Source organism: Pristiophorus japonicus, chromosome 11 (genome assembly GCF_044704955.1).
Source record: "Pristiophorus japonicus isolate sPriJap1 chromosome 11, sPriJap1.hap1, whole genome shotgun sequence".
Classification (NCBI taxonomy): domain Eukaryota; kingdom Metazoa; phylum Chordata; class Chondrichthyes; family Pristiophoridae; genus Pristiophorus; species Pristiophorus japonicus.
Window position 1 is genome coordinate 24,973,668 of NC_091987.1, and position 14,554 is coordinate 24,988,221.

Sequence of the window (14,554 nt, forward strand, 5' to 3'; positions counted from 1 at the left end):
TAGCCAGGGAGGTGCCCAGTTACCTGGTAATGTACAAATCGCATGTCTCTGGAGTACAGAGCCGCTGTCCAGTGACAACTTAGTCCCAGCATGATGGAGCGGGCCATCTCTTCCAAGGTGCAGTGGTGCTGTGGGAGAAACTTGTGAGACAGCGTCAGGTGGGGCTGCCGGTTGTAGACTTCAATCTGACAATCTGTATGGACAACGATTGAGCAGCAATCAAACTGGGTCAGGAGGCCAGATATCCTCAGCAGGTTAGTGCAATGCAATGAATGAAAACAGCTCCATAAATAACAACATTAACACCCTGGGACCCCCTCCCCACCCTGGGACCCCCCACCCCTGGGACCCCCCCACCCCTGGGCCCCCCTCCCCACCCTGGGAACCCCCCTCTCCATTCTGGGAACCCCCACCCCTGGGACCCCCCCACCCCTGGGACCCCCCCCACCCTGAGAACCCCCACCCCTGGGACCCCCCACCCTGGGACTCCCCCCACCCCTGGGACCCCCCCCACCCTGGGAACCCCCACCCCTGGAACCCCCCACCCTGGGAACCCCCACCCTGGGACCCCCCACCCTTGGGACCCCCCACCCACCTTGGGACCCCCCACCCCTGGGACCCCCCTCCCCATCCTGGGACCCTCCACCCTGGGACCCTCCCACCCCTGGGACACCCACCTTGGTACAACCCCCACCCTGGGACCCCTCCCCAGCCCTGGCACCCCCCCACCCCTGGGACCCTCCCCCACCCTGAGACCTCCCCATCCCTGGGACCCCTCAGCCCTGGGACCTCCCACCCCTGGCATCCCCTTCCACCTGCGACACCCCCCACCCTGGGACACCCCCCCCCCACCCCTGGGACCCCCCTGTTCCTGGGAACTCCTCACCCCTGGGAACCCCCTCCATCCCCACAGTCGCTGGGCCCGGTGAGCCACAGGGGTAACATTGAACTTCCACAGAGATACAAAATGGGCCGCAGCAGATCCGCCAATCGATATACACATAACGGGCGGGGTGTATAACGGGCAGGGTGTATAACAGGGTGTATAACGGGCGGGGTGTATAACAGGATGTATAACGGGCAGGGTGTATAACAGGGTGTATAACGGGCGGGGTGTATAACAGAGTGTATAATGGGCGGGGTGTATAACAGGGTGCATAACGGACGGGGTGTATAACAGGGTGTATAACGGGCGGGGTGTATAACGGGCGGGGTGTATAATGGGCGATGTGTATAACGGGCAAGGTGTATAACGAGATGTATAACGGGCGGGTGTATAACGAGATGTATAACGGGCGGGTGTATAACGGACTGTATAACCGTGTATATAACAGGCGGGGTGTATAACAGAGTGTATAAAGGGCGGGTGTATAATGGGGTGTATAATGGGGTGTATAAAGGGCAGGTGTATAATAGGGTTTATAACAGGGTGTATAAAGAGCGTTGTGTATAACTGGATGTATAACGGGTGGGTGTATAACGGGCAGGTTGTATAACGGGGTGTATAACGGGCAGGATATATAACGGGGTGTATAACGGGGTGTATAAAGGGCGGGTGTATAACAGACGGGGTGTGTATAATGGGCGTGTGTATAACGGGTGGGTATATAACGGTATGTATAACGGGGGTGTATAATGGGCGGGTGTATAACGGTATGTATAACGGGGTATATAATGAGCGAGTGTGTAATGGGCGGGTGTATAACGGGCGGGGTGTATAACAGGCGGGTATATAACGGGCAAGTGTATAACGGGCGGGCTGTATAACGGCCGGGGTCTGTATAATGTGCGTGTGTATAATGGGCATGTGTATAATGGGCGTGTGTATAACGAGCGGGTGTATAACGGGCGTTATGTATAACGGGCGGAGTGTACAACAGGCGGGGTGTATAACGGGCGGGATGTATAACGGCGTGGGTGTGTTACGGGTGCGTGTATAATGGGGTGTATAACTGGTGAAGTGTATAAAGGGCGGGGTGTATAACGGCTGGTGAGTGTAACCGGCTGGGTGTACAAAGGAGTGCATAACGGACGGGTGTATAACGGGCGGGGTGCATAACAGGCTGTAGATAACAGGCGGGTGTATAACGGGGTGTATAACGGGGTGTATAACGGGCGGGACTATAACGGGAGGATGTATAAAGGGTGGGATATATAACGGGGTGTATAACGGGCGTGTGTATAACGGGTGGGGTGTATAATGGGCGGGTGTATAACGGGTGGGGTGTATAACCGGTGGGGTGTATAACGGGTTATATAATGGGCGGTGTGTATAACGGGCGGTGTGTATTAAGGGCGGGTGTATAATGGGTGGTGTGTATAATGGGCGGGTGCATAATGGGTGGGGTGTATAACGGATGGGTGTATAATGGGTTATATAATGGACAGTGTGTATAACGGGCGGTGTGTATAACGGGGCGGGCAGATGTATAAAGTGGTGTATAATGGGCGGGTTGTATATCGGGGTTTATAACGGGCGGGGTGAATAATGGGGTGTATAACAGGCAGGGTGTATAACGGGCGGTATGTATAACGGCGGGATGTATAACAGGGTGTATAACGGGCGGGGTGTATAACAGGTGGGGTGTATAACGGGTGGGGTGTATAACCAGCGGTGTGTATAACGGGCGATATGTATAACGGGCGGGGTGTATAACGCGGTGTATAACGGACGGGTGTATAACGGGCGCAGTGTATAGTGGTGTATAACGGGCAGGTGTATAACGGGCAGGGTGTTTAATGGGCAGGGTGTATAATGAGCGGGCATATAACGGGCATGTGTATAATGGGGTGTAAAACGGGCGGGGTGTATAATGGGCGGGTATTATAACGGGCGGGTATATAAAGGAGTGTATAACGGGCGAGTATTTAATGGGTGGGGTGTATAACGGGCGGGTGTATAATGGGCGGGGTGTATAACAGGCGGGTGTATAACGGGGTTTATAACGGGTGGGTGTATAACGGGTGGGGTATATAACGGGCTGTATAACGGGCGGGTGTATAACAGGCGGGTATGTAATGGGCGATGTGTATAATGGGCAGGGTGTATAACGGGCGGGGTGTATAATTGGGTGTATAACGTGGTGTATAATGGGAGGGGTGTATAATGGGGGCTGTATAACAGGGTGTATAATGGGTGGATATATAACGGGGTGTATGACGGGCAGTGTGTATAATGGGCGGGTGTATAATGGGGTGTAAAACGGGCAGTGTGTATAATGGGTGGGCGTATAATGGGCGGGTGTATAACGGGTGGGGTGTAAAACCGGCTGGGTGTATAACGGGCTGGGTGTATAATGGGCTGTGTGTATAATGGGCAGATGTATAACGGGATGGGTGTATAACGGACGGGTGTATAACGGGGTGTATAACGGGCGGGTGTATAACGGGTGCATGTATAACGGACGGTTGTATAACGGGCGAGTATATAACGGGCGGGTGTATAACGGGCGGGTGTATAACAGGTGGGGTATATAACGGGTGAGTATATAGCGGGCTGGTGTATAACGGGGTGTATAATGGGAGTGTTTTTAATGTGCGGGTGTATAACGGGATGTATAACAGGCAGGTATATAATGGGTGGGGTGTATAATGGGCGGGTGTATAACGGGTGGGGTGTATAACGGGTGGGGTGTATAACGGGTTATATAATGGGCGGTATGTATAATGGGCGGGTCCATAACGGATGGGTGTATAATGGGCGGTGTGTATAACGGGTGGTTTGTATAATGGGCGGGTGTATAATGGGTGGTGTGTATGATGGGCGGGTGCATAACGGGTGGGGTGTATAACGGATGGGTGTATAACGGGTTATATAATGGGCAGTGTGTATAACGGGTGGGTGTATAACGGGTGGGTGTATAATGGGCGGGTGTATAACGGGGCGGGCAGATGTATAAAGAGGTGTATAATGGGCGGGTTGTATATCGGGGTTTATAACGGGCGGGGTGTATAATTCGGTGTATAACAGGCAGGGTGTATAACGGGCGGTATGTATAATTGCGGGATGTATAACAGGGTGTATAACGGGCAGGGTGTATAACAGGTGGGGTGTATAACGGGTGGGGTGTATAACCAGCGGTGTGTATAACGGGCAATATGTATAACGGGCGGGGTGTATAACGCAGTGTATAATGAGCGGGGTGTATAATGCGGTGTATAACGGATGGGTGTATAACGGGCGCAGTGTATAGTGGGTGTATAACGGGCAGGTGTATAACGGGCAGGGTGTATAACAGGCAGGGTGTATAACGGGCGGGTGTTTAATGGGCAGGGTGTATAATGAGCGGGTATATAACGGGCATGTGTATAATGGGGTGTAAAACGGGCGGGGTGTATAACGGGCGGGTGTATAACGGGCGGATATATAAAGTGGTGTATAACGGACGAGTATTTAATGGGTGGGATGTATAACGGGTGGGTGTATAATGGGCGGGGTGTATAACAGGCGGGTGTATAACGGGGTGTATAATGGGTGGGTGTATAACGGGCGGGTATGTAATGGGCGATGTGTATAATGAGTGTGGTGTATAACGGGAGGGGTGTATAATGGGGGCTGTATAACAGGGTGTATAACGGGTGGGTATATAATGGGGTATATCACGGGCGGGTGTATAATAGGCGGGTGTATAACGGGGTGTATGACGGGCAGTGTGTATAATGGGTGGGCATATAACGGGCGGGTGTATAACGGGTGGGGTGTAAAACGGGCTGGGTGTATAACGGGATGGGTGTATAATGGGGTGTATAACGGGCGTGTGTATAACGGGTGGATGTATAACGGGCGGGTGTATAACGGACGAGTATATAACGGGCGGGTGTATAACGGGCGAGTATATAACGGGCGGGTCTATAACGGGCGGGTGTATAACAGGTGGGGTATATAACGGGTGAGTATATAGCAGGCTGGTGTATAACGGAGTATATAATGGGAGTGTTTATAACGTGCGGGTGTATAACGGGATGTATAACAGGCGAGTATATAATGGGTGGGGTGTATAACGGGCGGGGTGTATAATTGGGTGTATAATGGGTGGGTGTATAATGGGCGGGTGTATAACGGGGTGTATACCGGGCGGGTGTATAATGGGGTGTATAACAGGCGGGTGTATAACGGGCAGGTGTATAACGGGCGGGTATATAACGGGGTGTATAATCAGCGGGTGTATAATGGGCGAGTGTATAATGGGTTATATAATGGGCGGTATGTATAACGGGCGGGTGTATAACGTTCGGGTATATAACGGGTGGTGTGTATAACGGGCGGGTGTATAACGGGGTGTATAATGGGCGGGTGTATAACGGGTGGGTGTATAATGGGTTATATAATGGGCGGTATGTATAAGGGGCGGGTGTATAACGGGTGGGTATATAACGGGTGGTGTGTATAACGGGCGGTGTGTATAACAGGCGGATGTATAATGGGGTGTATAACGGGCAAGTATTTATTGGGTGGGTGTATACTGTGGTGTATAATGGGAGGGCTGTATAATGGGGGCTGTATAACCGGGTGTATAATGGGTGGCTATATAATGGGGCATATAACGGGCGGGTGTATAATAGGCGGGTGTATAATGGGGTGTAAAACGGGCAGTGTGTATAATGGGCGTGCGTATAACGCGCGGGTGTATAACGGGTGGGGTGTAAAACGGGTTGGGTGTATAACGGGCGGGTGTATAACGGGATGGGTGTATAACGGACAGGTGTATAACGGGGTGTATAACGGGCGGGTTTTTAACGGGTGGATGTATAACGGGCGGGTGTATAATGGACGAGTATATAACGGGCGGGTGTATAACGGTCGGTTGTATAACGGGTGGGGTATATAACGGGTGAGTATATAGCGGGCTGGTGTATAACGGGGTGTATAACGGGAGTGTTTATAACATGCGGGTGTATAACAGGGTGTATAACAGGCGGGTGTATAATGGGTGGGGTGTATAACGGGCGGGTGTATAACGGGCGGGGTGTATAACAGGCGGGTGTATAACGGGGTGTATAACGGTGGGTATATAACGGGTGGGTGTATAATGGGTGGGGTATATAACGGGCTGTATAACGGGCGGGTGTATAACAGGCGGGTATGTAATGGGCGAGGTGTATAATGGGCGGGGGTTTAACGGGCGGGGTGTATAATGGAGTGTATAATGGGTGGGTGTATAATGGGCGGGTTATATAACGGGATGTATAATGGGCGGATGTATAACGGGCGGGTGTATAACGGGTTATATAATGGGCGGTATGTATAACGGGCGGGTGTATAACGGGTGGGTATATAATGGGTGTTGTGGATACGGGCGCGTGTATAATGGGTGGTGTATATAATGGGCGGGTGCATAACGGGTTGGGTGTATAATGGGTGGGTGTATAACGTGTTATATAATGGGCGGTGTGTATAACGGGCGGGTGTATAACGGGTGGGTGTATAAAGAGGTGTATAACGGGCGGGGTGTATATTGGAGTCTATAACGGGTGGGGTGTATAACGGGGTGTATAACAGGCAGGGTGTATAATGGTTGGTATGTATAACAGCGGGGTGTATAACAGGGTGTATAACAGGCAGGGTGTATAACGGGCGGGGTCTATAATGGGTGGGGTGTATAACCAGCGGTGTGTATAACGGGTGGTATGTATAACGTGCGGGGTGTATAACGGGCGGGGTGAATAACGCGGTGTATAACGGGCGGGGTGTATAACGGGCGGGTGTATAACGGGCAGGTATATAACGGGGTGTATAACGGGCGAGTATTTAATGGGCGGGTGTATAACGTAGTGTATAACGGGAGGGGTGTATAATGGGGGCTGTATAACAGGGTGTATAACAGGTGGGTATATAATGGGGTATATAATGGGCGGGTGTATAACGGGGTGTATGACGGGCAGTGTGTATAACGGGGTGTAAAACGGGCAGTGTGTATAATGGGCGGGCGTATAATGGGTGGGGTGTATAACGGGTGGGGTGTAAAACGGGCGGGTGTATAACGGGCGGGTGTATAACAGGTGGGTGTATAACGGGCGGGTGTATCATGGGCAAGTATATAACGGGCGGGTGTATAACGGGTGGGGTATATAATGGGTGAGTATATAGCGGGCTCGCATATAACGGGGTGTCTCACGGGCATGTTGATAACGTGCGGGTGTATAACAAGGTGTGTAACGTGCGGGAGTATAACGGGGTGTATAATGGGTGGGTGTATAACGGGCAGGGTGTATAACGGAGTGTATAATGGGCGTGGTGTATAAGGGAGTGTATAACGGGCGTGGTGTGTAAAGGGCGGGTTGTATAACGGCCGGTGTGTGTAACAGGCGGGTGTATAACGGGGTGTATAACCGGCGGGTGTATAACGGAGTGTATAACGGGCTTGGTGTATAATGGGCGGGGTGTATAACGCGGTGTGTAATAGGCGGGCTGTATAATGGGCGGGTGTATAACGGGTTGTATAACGGGCTTCGTGTATAACGGGCAGGGTGTATAACTGGGTGTGTAATGGGCGGGCTGTATAACGGGCAGGTGTATAATGGGCAGGTGTATAACGGGCGGGATGTATAATGGGGAGGTGTATACCGCGTGGGGTGTATAACGCGTGGGGTGTATAATGGGCAGGTGTGTAATGTCCGGGTGTATAATGGGTGTGGTGCATAACGGACGGGTGCATAACGGGCAGGGTCTATAACGGGCGGGTGTATAATGAGCGGGTGTATAACGGGCGAGGTGTTTAACGGGTGGGTGTATAACAGGATACATGTATAACAGGCTGTACATAACGGGCGGGTGTATAATTGTGTATAGAACGGGCGGGGTGTTTAACGGGGTGTATAATGGGCGGGTGTATAACGGGTGGGTGTATAACGGGTGGAATATATAACGGTGTATAACGGGTGGGTGTATAACGGGTGGCTGTATAATGAGCGGGTGAATAATGGCCGGTGTGTATAATGGGCGGTGTGTATAACGGGGCGGGCAGGTGTATAACAGGGTGTATAACGGGCGGGGTGTATAACGGGTGGTATGCTTAACGGGCAGGTGTATAATGGGGTGTATAGCGGGCGGGATGTATAATGGGTGGGGTGTATAAAGGGGTGTATAACGGGCGTGATGTATATCGGGCGCGGTGTATAACGGGGTGTATAACGGGCGGGGTGTATAACGGGCGGGTGTATAACGGATTATATAACGGGCGGGTGTATAACGGGTGGGTGTATAATGGGCGCATGTCTAACGGGTGGGTGTATAACGGACGCGGTGTATAACGGGCGGGTGTATAACGGGTGGGTGTATAACGCGGTGTGTAATGGGCGGGCTGTATAATGGGCGGGTGTATAATGGGGTATATAACAGGTGGGTGTATAATGGGTAGATGAATAACGGGGTGTATAACGGGCGGGTGTATAACGGGCGGGTGTATAACGAGCGGGTAATATAACGGGGTGTATAATGGGCAGGGTGTATAACAGGTGAGTGTATAATGGGGTGTAAATCGGGCGGCTTTATAATGGCCTGGTGTATAACAGGGTGTATAACGGGCGGGTATATAATGGGGTGTATAACTGGCGGGTTGTATAACGGGTGGGTGTATAACGGGCGCATGTCTAACGGGTGGGTGTATAACGGACGCGGTGTATAACGGGCGGGTGTATAACGGGTGGATGTATAACGCGGTGTGTAATGGGCGGGCTGTATAATGGGCGGGTGTATAATGGGGTATATAACAGGTGGGTGTATAATGGGCAGATGAATAACGGGGTGTATAATGGGCGGGTGTATAATGGGCGGGTGTATAACGAGCGGGTAATATAACGGGGTGTATAATGGGCAGGGTATAACAGGTGAGTGTATAATGGGGTGTAAATCGAGCGGCTTTATAATGGCCGGGTGTATAACAGGGTGTATAACGGGCGGGTATATAATGGGGTGTATAACTGGCGGGTTGTAAAACGGGCGGAGTATATAACGGGGTGTATAACGGGCAGGGTGTATAACAGAGTGTATAACGGGCGTGGTGTATAACGGAGTGTATAACGGGCTTGGTGTATAAAGAGCGGGTTGTATAATGGCCGGTGTGTGTAACAGGCGGGTGTATAACGGGGTGTATAACCGGCGGGTGTATAACGGAGTGTATAACGGGCTTGGTGTATAATGGGCGGGGTGTATAACGCGGTGTGTAATAGGCGGGCTGTATAATGGGCGGGTGTATAATGGGCAGTGTGTATAATGGGCGGGTGTATAATGGGTGGGGTGTATAACGGGCGGGTGTATAACGGGTTATATAACGGGCGGGTGTATAATGGGCAGTGTGTATAATGGGCGGGTGTATAATGGGTGGGGTGTATAACGGGCGGGTGTATAACGGGTTATATAACGGGCGGGTGTATAACGGGTGGGTGGATAACGGGCGCATGTCTAACAGGTGGGTGTATAATGGACGCGGTGTATAACGGGCGGGTGGGTGTAAAACGGGCGGGTATATAACGGGGCGGGCAGGTGTATAACAGGGTGTATAACGGGCGGGGTGTATAACGGGTGGTATGCTTAACGGGCAGGTGTATAATGGGGTGTATAGCGGGCGGGATGTATAATGGGTGGGGTGTATAAAGGGGTGTATAACGGGCGTGATGTATATCGGGCGTGGTGTATAACGGGGTGTATAACGGGCGGGGTGTATAATGGGCGGTGTGCATAACAGGCATATAACGAGGTCTACAATGGGTGGAGTGTATAACAGATGGGTGTATAATGGGCGCAGTGTACAGCGGGTGTATAACGGGCTGGTGTATAATGAGCGGGTGTATAACGGGGTGTATAACAGGGAGGGTGTATAACAGGCAGGGTGTAACGGGCGGGTATATAATGGGCAGGTGTATAATGGGGTGTATAATGGGAAGGTTGTATAACGGGCGAGTATATAATGGGCAGGTATATAACGGGGTGTATAATGGGCGGGTGTATAACGGGGTGTATAACGGGTGGGGTGTATAACAGACAGGTGTATAATGGGCAGGTGTATAACGGGGTGTATAACGGACGAATGTATAACAGGTGGGGCGTATAACGGGTGGATGTATAGCGGGCGGGGTGTATAACGGGCGGGTGTATAACGGGTGGGTATATAACGGGCAGTGTATATAACGGGCAGTGTATAACGGGCGAGTATATAACGGGTGGGTGTATAACGGGGTGTGTAATGGGCAGGATGTACAACGGGCGCGTGTATAATGGGGTGTATAATGGGTGGGTGTAAAACGGGCGGTGTGTATAATGGGCGGGTGTATAACAGGCGGGTGTATAATGGGGTGTGTAACGGGCAGGGTGTATAACGGGGTGTATAACGTGCGGGCGTATAACGGGCAGTGTGCATAATGGGGTGTATAACGGGCGGGTATATAACGGGGTGTATAATAGGCAGGTGTATAACGGGTGCGTGTATAACGGGCGTGATGTATAATGTGGTGTAAAACAGGCGAGTGTATAACGGGGTGTGTAAACGGGCAGGTTGTATAATGGGGTGTAAAACGGGCGGTGTGTATAACGGGGTGTATAACGGGCGGTGTGTGTAACGGGCGGGGTGTATAACGGGCATGTATATAACAGGGTGAATAACGGGCGAGTGTATAACGGGTGGGTGTATGATTGGTGGTTGTATAACGGGGTGTATAATGGGCGGTGTGCATAATGGGCGTGATGTATAATGGGTGGGTGTATAATGGGGTGTATAATGGGCGGGGTGTATAACGGGCATGTGTATAACGGGGGGTATATAACGGGGTGTATAATGGGCTGTATAATGGGCAGTGTGTATAACAGACGGGTGTATAACGGGCGGGTGTATAAGGGTGGGGTGTATAACAGGTGGATGCATAATGGGCGGGGTGTATAACGGGCGGGTACATAACGGAGTGTGTAACGGGCGGGGAGTGTAACGGGCGGGTGTATAACTGGGTGTATAATGGGCGGGTATATAATGGGGTGTATAATGGGCGGGTGTATAACGGGTGGGTGTAAAATGGGTGGAGTATATAACGGGCTGTATAACGGGCGGGTGTATAATGGGCGAAGTCTAACAGGTTGGGTGTATAACGGGTGGGTGTATAACGGGTGGGTGTATAATGGGTGAGATGTATAACAGGAGGTGTATAATGGTCGGTGTGTATAACGGGGTGTATAACGGGCGGGGTGTATAATGGGCGGGTATATAACGGGCTGTATAACGGGCGGGTATATAACGGGGTGGATAACGGGCAGGTGTATAACGGGCGGGTGTATAATGGTCGGTGTGTATAACAGAATGTATAATGGGCGGTGTGTATAACGGGGATTATAACGGGTGGGTGTATAACGGGCGGGGTGTATTTAGGGCGGGTATATAATGGGGTGTATAACGGGTGGTTGTTTAACGGGGTGTATAACAGGCGGGGTGTATAACGGGCGGGTGTATAATGGGTGGGTGTATAAAGGGTGGGGTATATAACACGGTGTATGATGGGCGGTGTGTATAACGGGTTGTATAACAGACGGGTTGTTTAATGGGTGGTTGTATAACGGGGTGTATAACGGGCGGTGTGTATAACGGCGGGGTGTATAACGGGCATGTATATAACAGGGTGTATAACGGGCGGGTGTATAATTGCCGGTTGTATAACTGGCTGTATAACGGGCGGTGTGTATAACGGGCGGGTGTATAACGGGGTGTATAACGGGCGGGTGTATAACAGGTGGGTTATAACGGGTGGGGTGTATAACGGGCGGGTGTATAACGGGCGGGTGTATAACGGGTGGGTGTATAACGGGCGAGTATATAATGGGCGAGTATGTAACGGGGTGTGTAATGGACGGGATGTATAACAGGCGGGGTGTATAACGGGGTGTGTAATGGGCGGGGTGTGTAACGGGTGGTCTGTATAACGGGCGAGTATATAACGAGCAGGTATATAACGGAGTGTGTAATGGGCAGGGTGTATAACGGGCGGGTATATACCGGGCTGACGTCTATAATGGGCGGGTGTATAACGGGTGGGTGTATAACGGGTGGGTCTATAATGGGTGGGTTATATAACGGGCTGTATAATGGGCGGGTATATAATGGGATGTATAACGGGCGGGTGTATAATGGGATGTATAACGGGCGGGTGTATAACGAGTGGGGTGGATAACGGGCGAGTGTATAACGGGTTATATAACGGGTGGCTGTATAATGGGCGGGTGAATAATGGGCGGGTGTATAACGGGCTTGTGTATAATTGGCTGGTGTATAATGGGTGGTGTGTATAACGGGCGGGTGTATAACGGGTGGGGTGTATAACGGGTTATATAATGGCCGTGTGTATAATGGGCGGTGTGCATAATGGGCGGGTGTATAACGGGTGGGGTTGTATAATGGGCGGGGTGTATAACGGGGTGTAAAACGGGCGTGATGTATAGTGGGCGGGTTGTATAACGGGCAGGTGTATAACGGGTGCAGTGTATAGCGGGTGTATAATGGGTGGATGTATAACAGGCAGGGTGTATAATGGTTGGATGTATAATGGTCGCGGTGTATAACGGGGTGTATAACAGATAGAGTGTACAACAGATAGAGTGTATAACAGGCAGGGTGTATAACGGGCGGGTGTATAACGGGGTGTATAACGGTCGGGGTGTATAATGGATGGGTGTATAACAGGATGTATAACGATGGGGTGTATAACGGGGGGTGTATAGCGCGGTGTATAATGGGTGGGTGTACAACGGGGTGTATAACGGGCGGGTGTATAATGGGCGGCTGTATAACGGGGTGTATAACGGACGGGTGTATAATGGCCGGGTGTATAACGGGGTGTATAACGGGTGGGTGTATAATGGGCGGGTGTATAACGGGGTGTATAACGGGCGGGTGTATAACGGGTGGGGTGTATAATGGATGGGTATATAATGGAGTGTATAACGGGCAGGTGTGTAACGGGTGGGGTGTATAACGGGCGGGTGTAACAGACGGGGTTTATAATGGGCAGCTGTATAACGGGTGGGGTGTATAACGGGTGGGGTGTACAACGGGCGGGTGTATAACGGGGTGTATAATGGGTGGGTGTAAAACAGGATGTATAACAGGCGGGTGTATAATGGGGTGTATAACGGGTGGAGTGTATAACGGGTGGCTGTATAACGGGGTGTATAACGGGTGGGTGTATAATAGTCGGGGGTTTAATGGGCGGTGTCTATAATGGGCGGGTGTATAACAGGCGGGTGTATAATGGGGTGTGTAACGGGTGGGTGTAAAACGGGCGGTGTGTATAATGGGCGGGTGTATAATGGGGTGTGTAACGAGCAGGGTGTATAACGGGGTGTATAATGGGCGGGTGTATAACGGGATGTATAACAGGCAGGTGTATAACGGGGTGTATAACGGGTGGTTTCTAACGGGGTGTATAACAGGCGGGTGTATAACGGGTGGGTGTATAATGTGCGGGTGTATAACGGAGTGTGTAATGGGCAGGGTGTATAACGGGTGGGTGTATAACCGACGGTGTGTATAACGGGGTGTTTCATGGGCGGGTATATAACGGGGTGTATAATAGGCAGGTGTATAACGGGCGTGAAGTATAACGTGGTGTATAACGGGCGGGTGTATAACGGGTGGGTGTAACGGATGGGGTTTATAATGGGCAGCTGTATAACGGGGTGTATAACGGGTGGGTATATACCGGGGTATATAACGGGCGGGGTGTATAACGGGTGGTATGTATAACGGGCAGGTGTATAATGGGGTGTATAGCAGGCGGCATGTATAATGGGTGGGGTGTATAAAGGGGTGTATAACGGGCGTGATGTATATCGGGCGCGGTGTATAACGGGGTGTATAACGGGCAGGGTGTGTAACGGGTGGGCTGTATAACGGGCGAGTATATAACGAGTGGGTATATAACGGAGTGTGTAATGGTCAGGATGGATAACGGGCGGGTATATAACGGGCGGGTGTATAACGGGCGTGTGTATAACGGGCGAGTATATAATGGGCGAGTATGTAACGGGGTGTATAATGGACGGGATGTATAACAGGCGGGGTGTATAACGGGGTGTGTAATGGGCGGGGTGTGTAACGGGAGGGCTGTATAACGGGCGGGTGTATAACGGGCGGGTGTATAACGGGTGGGTGTATAATGGGCGAGTATATAATGGGCGAGTATGTAACGGGGTGTGTAATGGACGGGATGTATAATAGGCGGAGTGTATAACGGGGTGTGTAATGGGCGGGGTGTGTAACGGGAGGGCTGTATAACGGGCGGGTGTATAACGGGCGGGTGTATAACGGGTGGGTGTATAATGGGCGAGTATATAATGGGCGAGTATGTAACGGGGTGTGTAATGGACGGGATGTATAATAGGCGGAGTGTATAACGGGGTGTGTAATGGGCGGGGTGTGTAACGGGTGGGCTGTATAACGGGCGAGTAAGAAACGAGCGGGTATATAACGGATTGTGTAATGGGCAGGGTGTATAACGGGCGGGTATATAACGGGCTGTATCACGGGCGGGTCTATAATGGCTGACGTCTATAATGGGCGGGTGTAAAACGGGTGGGTGT

At 51.4% G+C, this 14,554-nt stretch overlaps 1 protein-coding gene across 1 annotated transcript in view; it reads right to left on the reverse strand.

Moving 5' to 3' along the window:
* LOC139275516 (ubiquitin-associated and SH3 domain-containing protein A-like) overlaps positions 1–14,554 on the reverse strand; it is a 156,540-nt gene that overhangs the window by 83,322 nt on the left and 58,664 nt on the right. Inside the window, exon 5 of the mRNA XM_070892687.1 lies at positions 24–193. Coding sequence (XP_070748788.1) covers positions 24–193 — 170 coding nt within the window. The remainder of the gene's footprint in view (positions 1–23; positions 194–14,554) is intronic.